Source organism: Bufo bufo, chromosome 10 (genome assembly GCF_905171765.1).
Source record: "Bufo bufo chromosome 10, aBufBuf1.1, whole genome shotgun sequence".
Lineage (NCBI taxonomy): Eukaryota > Metazoa > Chordata > Amphibia > Anura > Bufonidae > Bufo > Bufo bufo.
In genome coordinates, this window is record NC_053398.1 from 6191322 (window position 1) to 6204351 (window position 13030).

The following is a 13030-nucleotide window of genomic DNA, read 5'->3' on the forward strand; positions in this document are numbered from 1 at the left end:
ACAGGCTATTGCTCCCTGTTATCAGCCATTTCAGGGGAGAGGATGACTGTAGGACAGGAGAATACAGGCTATTGCTCCCTGTTATCAGCCATTTCAGAGGAGAGGATGACTGTAGGACAGGAGAATACAGTCTATTGCCCCCTGTTATCAGCCATTTCAGGGGAGAGGATGACTGTAGGACAGGAGAATACAGGCTATTGCTCCCTGTTATCAGCCATTTCAGGGGAGAGGATGACTGTAGGACAGGAGAATACAATCTATTGCCTCCTGTTATCAGCCATTTCAGGGGAGATGATGACTGTAGGACAGGAGAATACAGTCTATTTCTCCCTGTTATCAGCCATTTCAGGGGAGAGGATGACTGTAGGACAGGAGAATACAGTCTATTGCTCCCTGTTATCAGCCATTTCAGGGGAGAGGATGATTGTAGGACAGGAGAATACAATCTATTGCCCCCTGTTATCAGCCATTTCAGAGGAGAGGATGACTGTAGGACAGGAGAATACAGTCTATTGCCCCCTGTTATCAGCCATTTCAGGGGAGAGGATGACTGTAGGACAGGAGAATACAGTCTATTGCTCCCTGTTATCAGCCATTTCAGGGGAGAGGATGACTGTAGGACAGGAGAATACAATCTATTGCCCCCTGTTATCAGACATTTCAGGGGAGAGGATGACTGTAGGACAGGAGAATACAGTCTATTGCCCCCTGTTATCAGCCATTTCAGAGGAGAGGATGACTGTAGGACAGGAGAATACAGTCTATTGCCCCCTGTTATCAGCCATTTCAGGGGAGAGGATGACTGTAGGACAGGAGAATACAGTCTATTGCTCCCTGTTATCAGCCATTTCAGGGGAGAGGATGACTGTAGGACAGGAGAATACAATCTATTGCTCCCTGTTATCAGCCATTTCAGGGGAGAGGATGACTGTAGGACAGGAGAATACAGTCTATTGCCCCCTGTTATCAGCCATTTCAGAGGAGAGGATGACTGTAGGACAGGAGAATACAGGCTATTGCTCCCTGTTATCAGCCATTTCAGGGGAGAGGATGACTGTAGGACAGGAGAATACAGTCTATTGCCCCCTGTTATCAGCCATTTCAGAGGAGAGGATGACTGTAGGACAGGAGAATACAATCTATTGCCTCCTGTTATCAGCCATTTCAGGGGAGAGGATGACTGTAGGACAGGAGAATACAATCTATTGCCCCCTGTTATCAGCCATTTCAGGGGAGAGGATGATTGTAGGACAGGAGAATACAGTCTATTGCTCCCTGTTATCAGCCATTTCAGGGGAGAGGATGACTGTAGGACAGGAGAATACAATCTATTGCCCCCTGTTATCAGCCATTTCAGAGGAGAGGATGACTGTAGGACAGGAGAATACAGTCTATTGCTCCCTGTTATCAGCCATTTCAGGGGAGAGGATGACTGTAGGACAGGAGAATACAATCTATTGCCCTCTGTTATCAGACATTTCAGGGGAGAGGATGACTGTAGGACAGGAGAATACAGTCTATTGCCCCCTGTTATCAGCCATTTCAGGGGGGAAGATGACTGTAGGACAGGAGAATACAATCTATTGCCCCCTGTTATCAGCCATTTCAGGGGAGAGGATGACTGTAGGACAGGAGAATACAGTCTATTGCTCCCTGTTATCAGCCATTTCAGGGGGGAGAGGATGACTGTAGGACAGGAGAATACAATCTATTTCCCCCTGTTATCAGCCATTTCAGGGGAGAGGATGACTGTAGGACAGGAGAATACAATCTATTGCCCCCTGTTATCAGCCATTTCAGAGGAGAGGATGACTGTAGGACAGGAGAATACAGTCTATTGCTCCCTGTTATCAGCCATTTCAGGGGAGAGGATGACTGTAGGACAGGAGAATACAGTCTATTGCTCCCTGTTATCAGCCATTTCAGGGGAGAGGATGACTGTAGGACAGGAGAATACAATCTATTGCCCTCTGTTATCAGACATTTCAGGGGAGAGGATGACTGTAGGACAGGAGAATACAGTCTATTGCCCCCTGTTATCAGCCATTTCAGGGGGGAAGATGACTGTAGGACAGGAGAATACAGTCTATTGCTCCCTGTTATCAGCCATTTCAGGGGGGAGAGGATGACTGTAGGACAGGAGAATACAGTCTATTGCCCCCTGTTATCAGCCATTTCAGAGGAGAGGATGACTGTAGGACAGGAGAATACAATCTATTTCCCCCTGTTATCAGCCATTTCAGGGGAGAGGATGACTGTAGGACAGGAGAATACAGTCTATTGCCCCCTGTTATCAGCCATTTCAGGGGGGGAGGGGATGGGAAGGTATCTGCTGTCCGAGCCTGGTGATACAGTGTAGCCCCGCCAGTCACGCAGATTTCCCGGGGCCAGGTGACTTTACACACTGGGTGATTGATATTTGTGGGTGGTTTTCGGGGTTCCGGTCATGGGTTTGATCTGTTTTCATTGATTTTCCATGAATTAACTTTACGCCCGTTTATTGCGGTTAAAGTCACGACCTCATGTTCTTGTGGTCATGTGATTCCCCCTCCTGTCGCTGCTTTGTTCACTATTTCATTCCATCAGACTGTCAGGAGCTGAAATCCAGTGGATCGGTTACTATGTTTCAGTTCCTCACCATTTTCAAGATCTCTGCTTGGTGACATTGAAGAAAATCTATCCAGAGGCTGAAGACCCATCCTGACCTGGCCCTGCTGAGAATTAGTTACTGTCCTCTTGAGACAAAGGTTTCCTGTCCTTACCTGATAGTCTCACAGCTGAGGGTTTGTCACAATGTATTCAGACAGTCCATGCTGATACATTGTAACAAATAATCAGGACAGGAGAGTCTTTTGCTAATGATGTAGTTGCCTCACAGGATTTTCTGGAAGGGAATTCATTGTTGCAAAACCTCAGATGTGAGAAGTATTTGGTCCGGGTCTGGATGCAAATAAGAATATTTATATTCAATGCCAGCAAGCAGATAGCTTGAAATAAGATGAGGAGTCTATTTAGAAGGCTGCAGAAGTGATGACATTGACTGCTGAGCTGCTGTGCCTCGCGGCCCGCGCTCTCCTCACACTGAGCCCCATTGACGTCAGCGGCTGTCAGATGAGATCCGCTGCTCTGTGCTTTCTGTGTTTGTGCCAGCGCCATCCCCCATCGTCTTCGCATTGTTCTGAGGATGCTGGGAGCTGTAGTTCTGTGATGCTTGTTATGAGCCCCTATAGTTATTATGGGGGTGCCTGTATCCTGTGCTTCCAGCAGGGGGCAGCACTGTGTAGACATCCCTCTGTACTGTGCCCATGCTGTGTATGTCACCCAGCTTTCCTAGAGTCCTGTTTGTGTACGGCAGCTGGGTGACAACCTGTGAGGTGACAACCTGTGAGGTGACAACCCGTGAGGTGACAACCTGTGAGGTGACAACCTGTGAGGTGGCCTTATCAGTTGTCGCCCAGCTTTCCTATCGGTTACATTGCTGCAGGGCCCTGGGAAAGCTGGGTGATGCTCCATGGATAGAAGCCAGAATGAAGGTCATGTGACCGCGACGCGCGCCACTTCCCCGTATTTCCACTTTCCTGTTGCGGAGTAAGTATTGCGGCGCGGTCGAGGTTAGCAGGTTCCGCCTCCGCCTCTGTAATTAGTGACCGTTTGTTCGCAGCTGGAGCACTCGGCACATTGTGTTTTTTCCTCGTCCCTCTTATACAATCGCCGCAAAATTCTAAATCTCCTTATTAACTTTCCTTCTTTTTCTCTCATTTCAGATGATTCTCTGGGACTGGGACTTTAAACAGTGGTACAAACCCCAATACCAGGTAAGTACACTGCTCACATCCAGAGCTGCAGCATCTATTCTGCTGTTATAGTATGCCTTATACTTCAGTCACATCCAGAGCTGCAGCTTCTATTCTGCTGTTATAGTATGCCTTATACTCCAGTCACATCCAGAGCTGCAGCTTCTATTCTACTGTTACATCATGCTTTATACTCCAGTCACATCCAGAGCTGTGCTCACAGTGCCATTGCATCCCCTGCTTGTTCAGTGTCTGTGCAGTTCCTGCTGCATTGTGGGATGTGGTGACACTACACGGGGCCCCGCGGTGAGGAGCAGTGCATTGTGGGATGTGGTGACACTACACGGGGCCCCGCGGTGAGGAGCAGTGCATTGTGGGATGTGGTGACACTACACGGGGCCCCGCAGTGAGGAGCAGTGCATTGTGGGATGTGGTGACACTACACGGGGCCCCGCGGTGAGGAGCAGTGCATTGTGGGATGTGGTGACACTACACGGGGCCCCGCAGTGAGGAGCAGTGCATTGTGGGATGTGGTGACACTACACGGGGCCCCGCAGTGGAGAGCAGTGCATTGTGGGATGTGGTGACACTACACGGGGCCCCGCAGTGGAGAGCAGTGCATTGTGGGATGTGGTGACACTACATGGGGCCCCTCAGTGAGGAGCAGTGCATTGTGGGATGTGGTGACACTACACGGGGCCCCTCAGTGAGGAGCAGTGCATTGTGGGATGTGGTGACACTACATGGGGCCCCTCAGTGAGGAGCAGTGCATTGTGGGATGTGGTGACACTACACGGGGCCCCGCAGTGGAGAGCAGTGCATTGTGGGATGGGTGACACTACATGGGGCCCCGCAGTGAGGAGCAGTGCATTGTGGGATGTGGTGACACTACACGGGGCCCCGCAGTGGAGAGCAGTGCATTGTGGGATGTGGTGACACTACATGGGGCCCCTCAGTGAGGAGCAATGCATTGTGGGATGTGGTGACACTACACGGGGCCCCTCAGTGAGGAGCAGTGCATTGTGGGATGTGGTGACACTACATGGGGCCCCTCAGTGAGGAGCAGTGCATTGTGGGATGTGGTGACACTACACGGGGCCCCGCAGTGAGGAGCAGTGCATTGTGGGATGTGGTGACACTACACGGGGCCCCGCAGTGAGGAGCAGTGCATTGTGGGATGTGGTGACACTACATGGGGCCCCGCGGTGAGGAGCAGTGCATTGTGGGATGTGGTGACACTACACGGGGCCCCGTGGTGAGGAGCAGTGCATTGTGGGATGTGGTGACACTACACGGGGCCCCGCGGTGAGGAGCAGTGCATTGTGGGATGTGGTGACACTACACGGGGCCCCGCGGTGAGGAGCAGTGCATTGTGGGATGTGGTGACACTACACGGGGCCCCTCGGTGAGGAGCAGTGCATTGTGGGATGTGGTGACACTACACGGGGCCCCTCAGTGAGGAGCAGTGCATTGTGGGATGTGGTGACACTACACGGGGCCCCGCAGTGAGGAGCAGTGCATTGTGGAATGTGGTGACACTACATGGGGCCCCGCGGTGAGGAGCAGTGCATTGTGGGATGTGGTGACACTACATGGGGCCCCGCGGTGAGGAGCAGTGCATTGTGGGATGTGGTGACACTACACGGGGCCCCGCGGTGAGGAGCAGTGCATTGTGGGATGTGGTGACACTACACGGGGCCCCGCGGTGAGGAGCAGTGCATTGTGGGATGTGGTGACACTACACGGGGCCCCGCGGTGAGGAGCAGTGCATTGTGGGATGTGGTGACACTACACGGGGCCCCGCGGTGAGGAGCAGTGCATTGTGGGATGTGGTGACACTACATGGGGCCCCTCGGTGAGGAGCAGTGCATTGTGGGATGTGGTGACACTACACGGGGCCCCGCGGTGAGGAGCAGTGCATTGTGGGATGTGGTGACACTACACGGGGCCCCGCGGTGAGGAGCAGTGCATTGTGGGATGTGGTGACACTACACGGGGCCCCGCGGTGAGGAGCAGTGCATTGTGGGATGTGGTGACACTACATGGGGCCCCTCGGTGAGGAGCAGTGCATTGTGGGATGTGGTGACACTACACGGGGCCCCGCGGTGAGGAGCAGTGCATTGTGGGATGTGGTGACACTACATGGGGCCCCTCGGTGAGGAGCAGTGCATTGTGGGATGTGGTGACACTACATGGGGCCCCGCGGTGAGGAGCAGTGCAATGTGGGATGTGGTGACACTACATGGGGCCCCGCGGTGAGGAGCAGTGCATTGTGGGGGCCCCTGTGTTGACGCTCGCTGTCTTCTTGCAGAACGCTGGTGGTGGGAACGGCGTGGACCTGTCTGTGCTGAACGAGGCGCGCAACATGGTGTCGGAGCTGCTGGTGGAGCCGTCCCTGTCCCCGCAGGTGGTGTCCTCGCTCCGCAGCATTAACAGCCTCATGGGGGCGTTCTCGGGCTCCTGCAGACCCAAAGTCAACCCCTTCACCCCCTTCCCCGGATTCTACCCCTGCGCGGAGGTGGACGACGCCATGGACAGAGGCGAGCGCAAGTTCCACAAGGTAAAGACGGCGTCCTGTGCACGGAGCTGAGGGGCCACAAGATGCAGCTAAGCCCTGACAGCAAGCAGAGATCCTGAACACTGTGGATTCTTCCTTTAATTATATTAGAAAGAGGACTTTTACAGTCTTGTATGTTCTGTTTATTTTACATCATTTTCAAGTTCTCTGCTTGCTTGCATTGAAAGTGAACCAGAAAACCTGCCCTGACCTAATACTTTACACAGCTGAGATTTTGTTACTGTGTATGAGTCTGGGATGTGCAGCTCACAGGGTTGACTAGATACAACTGTAACAGAGCCTCAGCTGTGAGCAGGACGAGGCCGTCGGAAGATTCCAGTGTGCGGCGGCACCGCAGTGGGGTTGGTCCAGTTGGTAGGACACATTGTCCCTGGTATCCGCTGCTCCAGGTTTGCATGTTGCCTGTGCAGTTTGCTACAGATTTGGCCGCGGAACTGACTCTTCAGGCCACCTTCTGTGTATTATTGAGGTTTTGCACCCTGTAATCATTCTTTCCTTCCCCCTGTAGGGGCTGAACAGCCGCAGCAGCCTACCCACCCCTCAGCTTCGCCGCAGCTCCGGGGCTTCTAGTCTGCCGCCCATGGAGCTGTCGGCTTCCAGGTGGGAGAGAAGTAACGGGAAGAGATCTCATCAGGATTACAACGCCTCCAGGTGAGACCTCGCCCTCCTGCCTGCAGTGTGGAGCTGGGGCTGCAGTGCTGCACATTCACCAGCAGGTGGCAGCAAAGTCCAGAAATCCAGATGTGTCCCCGAGTGCAGGACTAGCTCTGCTCCTCAGTCTGAGACCAGTGTCAGCAAGACGTCACCCCGCCCGCTTTTAATGTTTTTCTTTCTTTTTTTTTAGTCAAGGATCTTATCCGAATGGGCCCTTCAGCGCCAACCTGCTGACAATACCAAAGCAGAGGTCGTCGTCTGTGACTCTGACCCCCCACCTGGGCTCCAGGAGAGCTGGTGAGCGTCACAGTGTGTCAGGAACAAATGCTCTGTTACTTGTTTGAAGATGTTCTGTAACAGGCGTCCGGTCCCTGAAAATAGTCCTCCTACCACGAGAGGTCCCTCAGCTTTATAATAGACGCCATGTTTCTATTCCTCAACATTTCCACAATCTATTGCCGCCTGTTATCAGCCATTTCAGGGGAGAGGATGACTGTAGGACCGGAGAATACAGTCTATTGCCCCCTGTTATCAGCCATTTCAGGGGAGAGGATGACTGTAGGACAGGAGAATACAGTCTATTGCCCCCTGTTATCAGCCATTTCAGGGGAGAGGATGACTGTAGGACAGGAGAATACAGTCTATTGCCGCCTGTTATCAGCCATTTCAGAGGAGAGGATGACTGTAGGACAGGAGAATACAATCTATTGCCCCCTGTTATCAGCCATTTCAGGGGAGAGGATGACTGTAGGACAGGAGAATACAGGCTATTGCTCCCTGTTATCAGCCATTTCAGGGGAGAGGATGACTGTAGGACAGGAGAATACAATCTATTGCCGCCTGTTATCAGCCATTTCAGGGGAGAGGATGACTGTAGGACAGGAGAATACAGTCTATTGCCCCTGTTATCAGCCATTTCAGAGGAGAGGATGACTGTAGGACAGGAGAATACAATCTATTGCCCCCTGTTATCAGCCATTTCAGGGGAGAGGATGACTGTAGGACAGGAGAATACAGTCTATTGCCTCCTGTTATCAGCCATTTCAGGGGAGAGGACGACTGTAGGACAGGAGAATACAATCTATTGCCCCCTGTTATCAGCCATTTCAGGGGAGAGGATGACTGTAGGACAGGAGAATACAGTCTATTGCCCCCTGTTATCAGCCATTTCAGGGGAGAGGATGACTGTAGGACAGGAGAATACAGTCTATTGCCCCCTGTTATCAGCCATTTCAGGGGAGAGGATGACTGTAGGACAGGAGAATACAATCTATTGCCCCCTGTTATCAGCCATTTCAGGAGAGAGGATGACTGTAGGACAGGAGAATACAGTCTATTGCCCCCTGTTATCAGCCATTTCAGGAGAGAGGATGACTGTAGGACAGGAGAATACAGTCTATTGCCCCCTGTTATCAGCCATTTCAGGGGAGAGGATGACTGTAGGACAGGAGAATACAATCTATTGCCCCCTGTTATCATCCATTTCAGAGGAGGGGATGACTGTAGGACAGGAGAATACAATCTATTGCCCCCTGTTATCAGCCATTTCAGGGGAGAGGATGACTGTAGGACAGGAGAATACAGTCTATTGCCCCTGTTATCAGCCATTTCAGGGGTGAGGATGACTGTAGGACAGGAGAATACAGTCTATTGCCCCCTGTTATCAGCCATTTCAGGGGAGAGGATGACTGTAGGACAGGAGAATACAATCTATTGCTCCCTGTTATCAGCCATTTCAGAGGAGAGGATGACTGTAGGACAGGAGAATACAATCTATTGCCCCCTGTTATCAGCCATTTCAGGGGAGAGGATGACTGTAGGACAGGAGAATACAGTCTATTGCCCCCTGTTATCAGCCATTTCAGGGGAGAGGATGACTGTAGGACAGGAGAATACAGTCTATTGCGCCCTGTTATCAGCCATTTCAGGGGAGAGGATGACTGTAGGACAGGAGAATACAGTCTATTGCCCCCTGTTATCAGCCATTTCAGGGGAGAGGATGACTGTAGGACAGGAGAATACAGTCTATTGCCCCCTGTTATCAGCCATTTCAGGGGAGAGGATGACTGTAGGACAGGAGAATACAGTCTATTGCCCCCTGTTATCAGCCATTTCAGGGGAGAGGATGACTGTAGGACAGGAGAATACAATCTATTGCCCCCTGTTATCAGCCATTTCAGGGGAGAGGATGACTGTAGGACAGGAGAATACAGTCTATTGCCCCCTGTTATCAGCCATTTCAGGGGAGAGGATGACTGTAGGACAGGAGAATACAGTCTATTGCCCCCTGTTATCAGCCATTTCAGGGGAGAGGATGACTGTAGGACAGGAGAATACAGTCTATTGCCGCCTGTTATCAGCCATTTCAGAGGAGAGGATGACTGTAGGACAGGAGAATACAATCTATTGCCCCCTGTTATCAGCCATTTCAGGGGAGAGGATGACTGTAGGACAGGAGAATACAGGCTATTGCTCCCTGTTATCAGCCATTTCAGGGGAGAGGATGACTGTAGGACAGGAGAATACAATCTATTGCCGCCTGTTATCAGCCATTTCAGGGGAGAGGATGACTGTAGGACAGGAGAATACAGTCTATTGCCCCTGTTATCAGCCATTTCAGAGGAGAGGATGACTGTAGGACAGGAGAATACAATCTATTGCCCCCTGTTATCAGCCATTTCAGGGGAGAGGATGACTGTAGGACAGGAGAATACAGTCTATTGCCTCCTGTTATCAGCCATTTCAGGGGAGAGGACGACTGTAGGACAGGAGAATACAATCTATTGCCCCCTGTTATCAGCCATTTCAGGGGAGAGGATGACTGTAGGACAGGAGAATACAGTCTATTGCCCCCTGTTATCAGCCATTTCAGGGGAGAGGATGACTGTAGGACAGGAGAATACAGTCTATTGCCCCCTGTTATCAGCCATTTCAGGGGAGAGGATGACTGTAGGACAGGAGAATACAATCTATTGCCCCCTGTTATCAGCCATTTCAGGAGAGAGGATGACTGTAGGACAGGAGAATACAGTCTATTGCCCCCTGTTATCAGCCATTTCAGGAGAGAGGATGACTGTAGGACAGGAGAATACAGTCTATTGCCCCCTGTTATCAGCCATTTCAGGGGAGAGGATGACTGTAGGACAGGAGAATACAATCTATTGCCCCCTGTTATCATCCATTTCAGAGGAGGGGATGACTGTAGGACAGGAGAATACAATCTATTGCCCCCTGTTATCAGCCATTTCAGGGGAGGGGATGATTGTAGGACAGGAGAATACAATCTATTGCCCCCTGTTATCAGCCATTTCAGGGGAGAGGATGACTGTAGGACAGGAGAATACAGTCTATTGCCCCTGTTATCAGCCATTTCAGGGGTGAGGATGACTGTAGGACAGGAGAATACAGTCTATTGCCCCCTGTTATCAGCCATTTCAGGGGAGAGGATGACTGTAGGACAGGAGAATACAATCTATTGCTCCCTGTTATCAGCCATTTCAGGGGAGAGGATGACTGTAGGACAGGAGAATACAGTCTATTGCCCCCTGTTATCAGCCATTTCAGGGGAGAGGATGACTGTAGGACAGGAGAATACAGTCTATTGCCCCCTGTTATCAGCCATTTCAGGGGAGAGGATGACTGTAGGACAGGAGAATACAGTCTATTGCCCCCTGTTATCAGCCATTTCAGGGGAGAGGATGACTGTAGGACAGGAGAATACAGTCTATTGCCCCCTGTTATCAGCCATTTCAGGGGAGAGGATGACTGTAGGACAGGAGAATACAATCTATTGCCCCCTGTTATCAGCCATTTCAGGGGAGAGGATGACTGTAGGACAGGAGAATACAGTCTATTGCCCCCTGTTATCAGCCATTTCAGAGGAGAGGATGACTGTAGGACAGGAGAATACAGTCTATTGCTCCCTGTTATCAGCCATTTCAGGGGAGAGGATGACTGTAGGACAGGAGAATACAGTCTATTGCTCCCTGTTATCAGCCATTTCAGGGGAGAGGATGACTGTAGGACAGGAGAATACAGGCTACTGCCCCCTGTTATCAGCCATTTCAGGGGAGAGGATGACTGTAGGACAGGAGAATACAGTCTATTGCCCCCTGTTATCAGCCATTTCAGGGGAGAGGATGACTGTAGGACAGGAGAATACAGTCTATTGCCCCCTGTTATCAGCCATTTCAGGGGAGAGGATGACTGTAGGACAGAAGAATACAATCTATTGCCCCCTGTTATCAGCCATTTCAGGGGAGAGGATGACTGTAGGACAGGAGAATACAATCTATTGCCCCCTGTTATCAGCCATTTCAGGGGGGAGGATGACTGTAGGACAGGAGAATACAGTCTATTGCTTCCTGTTATCAGCCATTTCAGGGGAGAGGATGACTGTAGGACAGGAGAATACAGTCTATTGCCCCCTGTTATCAGCCATTTCAGGGGAGAGGATGACTGTAGGACAGGAGAATACAATCTATTGCCCCCTGTTATCAGCCATTTCAGGGGAGAGGATGACTGTAGGACAGGAGAATACAATCTATTGCCCCCTGTTATCAGCCACTACAGGGGAGAGGATGACTGTAGGACAGGAGAATACAGTCTATTGCTCCCTGTTATCAGCCATTTCAAGGGGGAGGATGACTGTAGGACAGGAGAATACAATCTATTTCCCCCTGTTATCAACCATTTCAGGGGGGAGGATGACTGTAGGACAGGAGAATACAGTCTATTGCCCCCTGTTATAAGCCATTTCAGGGGAGAGGATGACTGTAGGACAGGAGAATACAGTCTATTGCCCCCTGTTATCAGCCATTTCAGGGGGAGGATGACTGTAGGACAGGAGAATACAATCTATTGCTCCCTGTTATCAGCCATTTCAGGGGAGAGGATGACTGTAAGACAGGAGAATACAGTCTATTGCCCCCTGTTATCAGCCATTTCAGGGGAGAGGATGACTGTAGGACAGGAGAATACAATCTATTGCTCCCTGTTATCAGCCATTTCAAGGGGGAGGATGACTGTAGGACAGGAGAATACAATCTATTTCCCCCTGTTATCAGCCATTTCAGGGGGGAGGATGACTGTAGGACAGGAGAATACAGTCTATTGCCCCCTGTTATAAGCCATTTCAGGGGAGAGGATGACTGTAGGACAGGAGAATACAGTCTATTGCCCCCTGTTATCAGCCATTTCAGGGGGAGGATGACTGTAGGACAGGAGAATACAATCTATTGCTCCCTGTTATCAGCCATTTCAGGGGAGAGGATGACTGTAAGACAGGAGAATACAGTCTGTTGCCCCCTGTTATCAGCCATTTCAGGGGAGAGGATGACTGTAGGACAGGAGAATACAATCTATTGCCCCCTGTTATCAGACATTTCAGGGGAGAGGATGACTGTAGGACAGGAGAATACAGTCTATTGCCCCCTGTTATCAGCCATTTCAGGGGAGAGGACGACTGTAGGACAGGAGAATACAATCTATTGCTCCCTGTTATCAGCCATTACAGTGGAGAGGATGACTGTAGGACAGGAGAATACAATCTATTGCCCCCTGTTATCAGACATTTCAGGGGAGAGGATGACTGTAGGACAGGAGAATACAGTCTATTACCCCCTGTTATCAGCCATTTCAGGGGAGAGGATGACTGTAGGACAGGAGAATACAGTCTATTGCCCCCTGTTATCAGCCATTTCAGGGGAGAGGATGACTGTAGGACAGGAGAATACAGTCTATTGCTCCCTGTTATCAGCCATTTCAGAGGAGAGGATGACTGTAGGACAGGAGAATACAGTCTATTGCTCCTGTTATCAGCCATTTCAGGGGAGAGGATGACTGTAGGACAGGAGAATACAGTCTATTACTCCCTGTTATCAGCCATTTCAGGGGAGAGGATGACTGTAGGACAGGAGAATACAGTCTATTGCCCCCTGTTATCAGCCATTTCAGGGGGGAGGATGACTGTAGGACAGGAGAATACAATCTATTGCCTCCTGTT

At 50.8% G+C, this 13030-nt stretch overlaps 1 protein-coding gene across 2 annotated transcripts in view; it reads left to right on the forward strand.

Moving 5' to 3' along the window:
* Nucleotides 1–13030, forward strand: part of PDE3B (phosphodiesterase 3B) — a 101549-nt gene that overhangs the window by 58175 nt on the left and 30344 nt on the right. For both annotated transcript variants that reach the window (XR_005774600.1, XM_040410419.1), the window contains exons 2-5: nucleotides 3765–3815; nucleotides 6106–6354; nucleotides 6881–7023; nucleotides 7217–7323. Coding sequence is in view for 1 of the 2 variants with exons in the window: in XM_040410419.1 (XP_040266353.1) it covers nucleotides 3765–3815; nucleotides 6106–6354; nucleotides 6881–7023; nucleotides 7217–7323 (550 nt within the window). In the remaining variant the exon portion in view is untranslated. The remainder of the gene's footprint in view (nucleotides 1–3764; nucleotides 3816–6105; nucleotides 6355–6880; nucleotides 7024–7216; nucleotides 7324–13030) is intronic.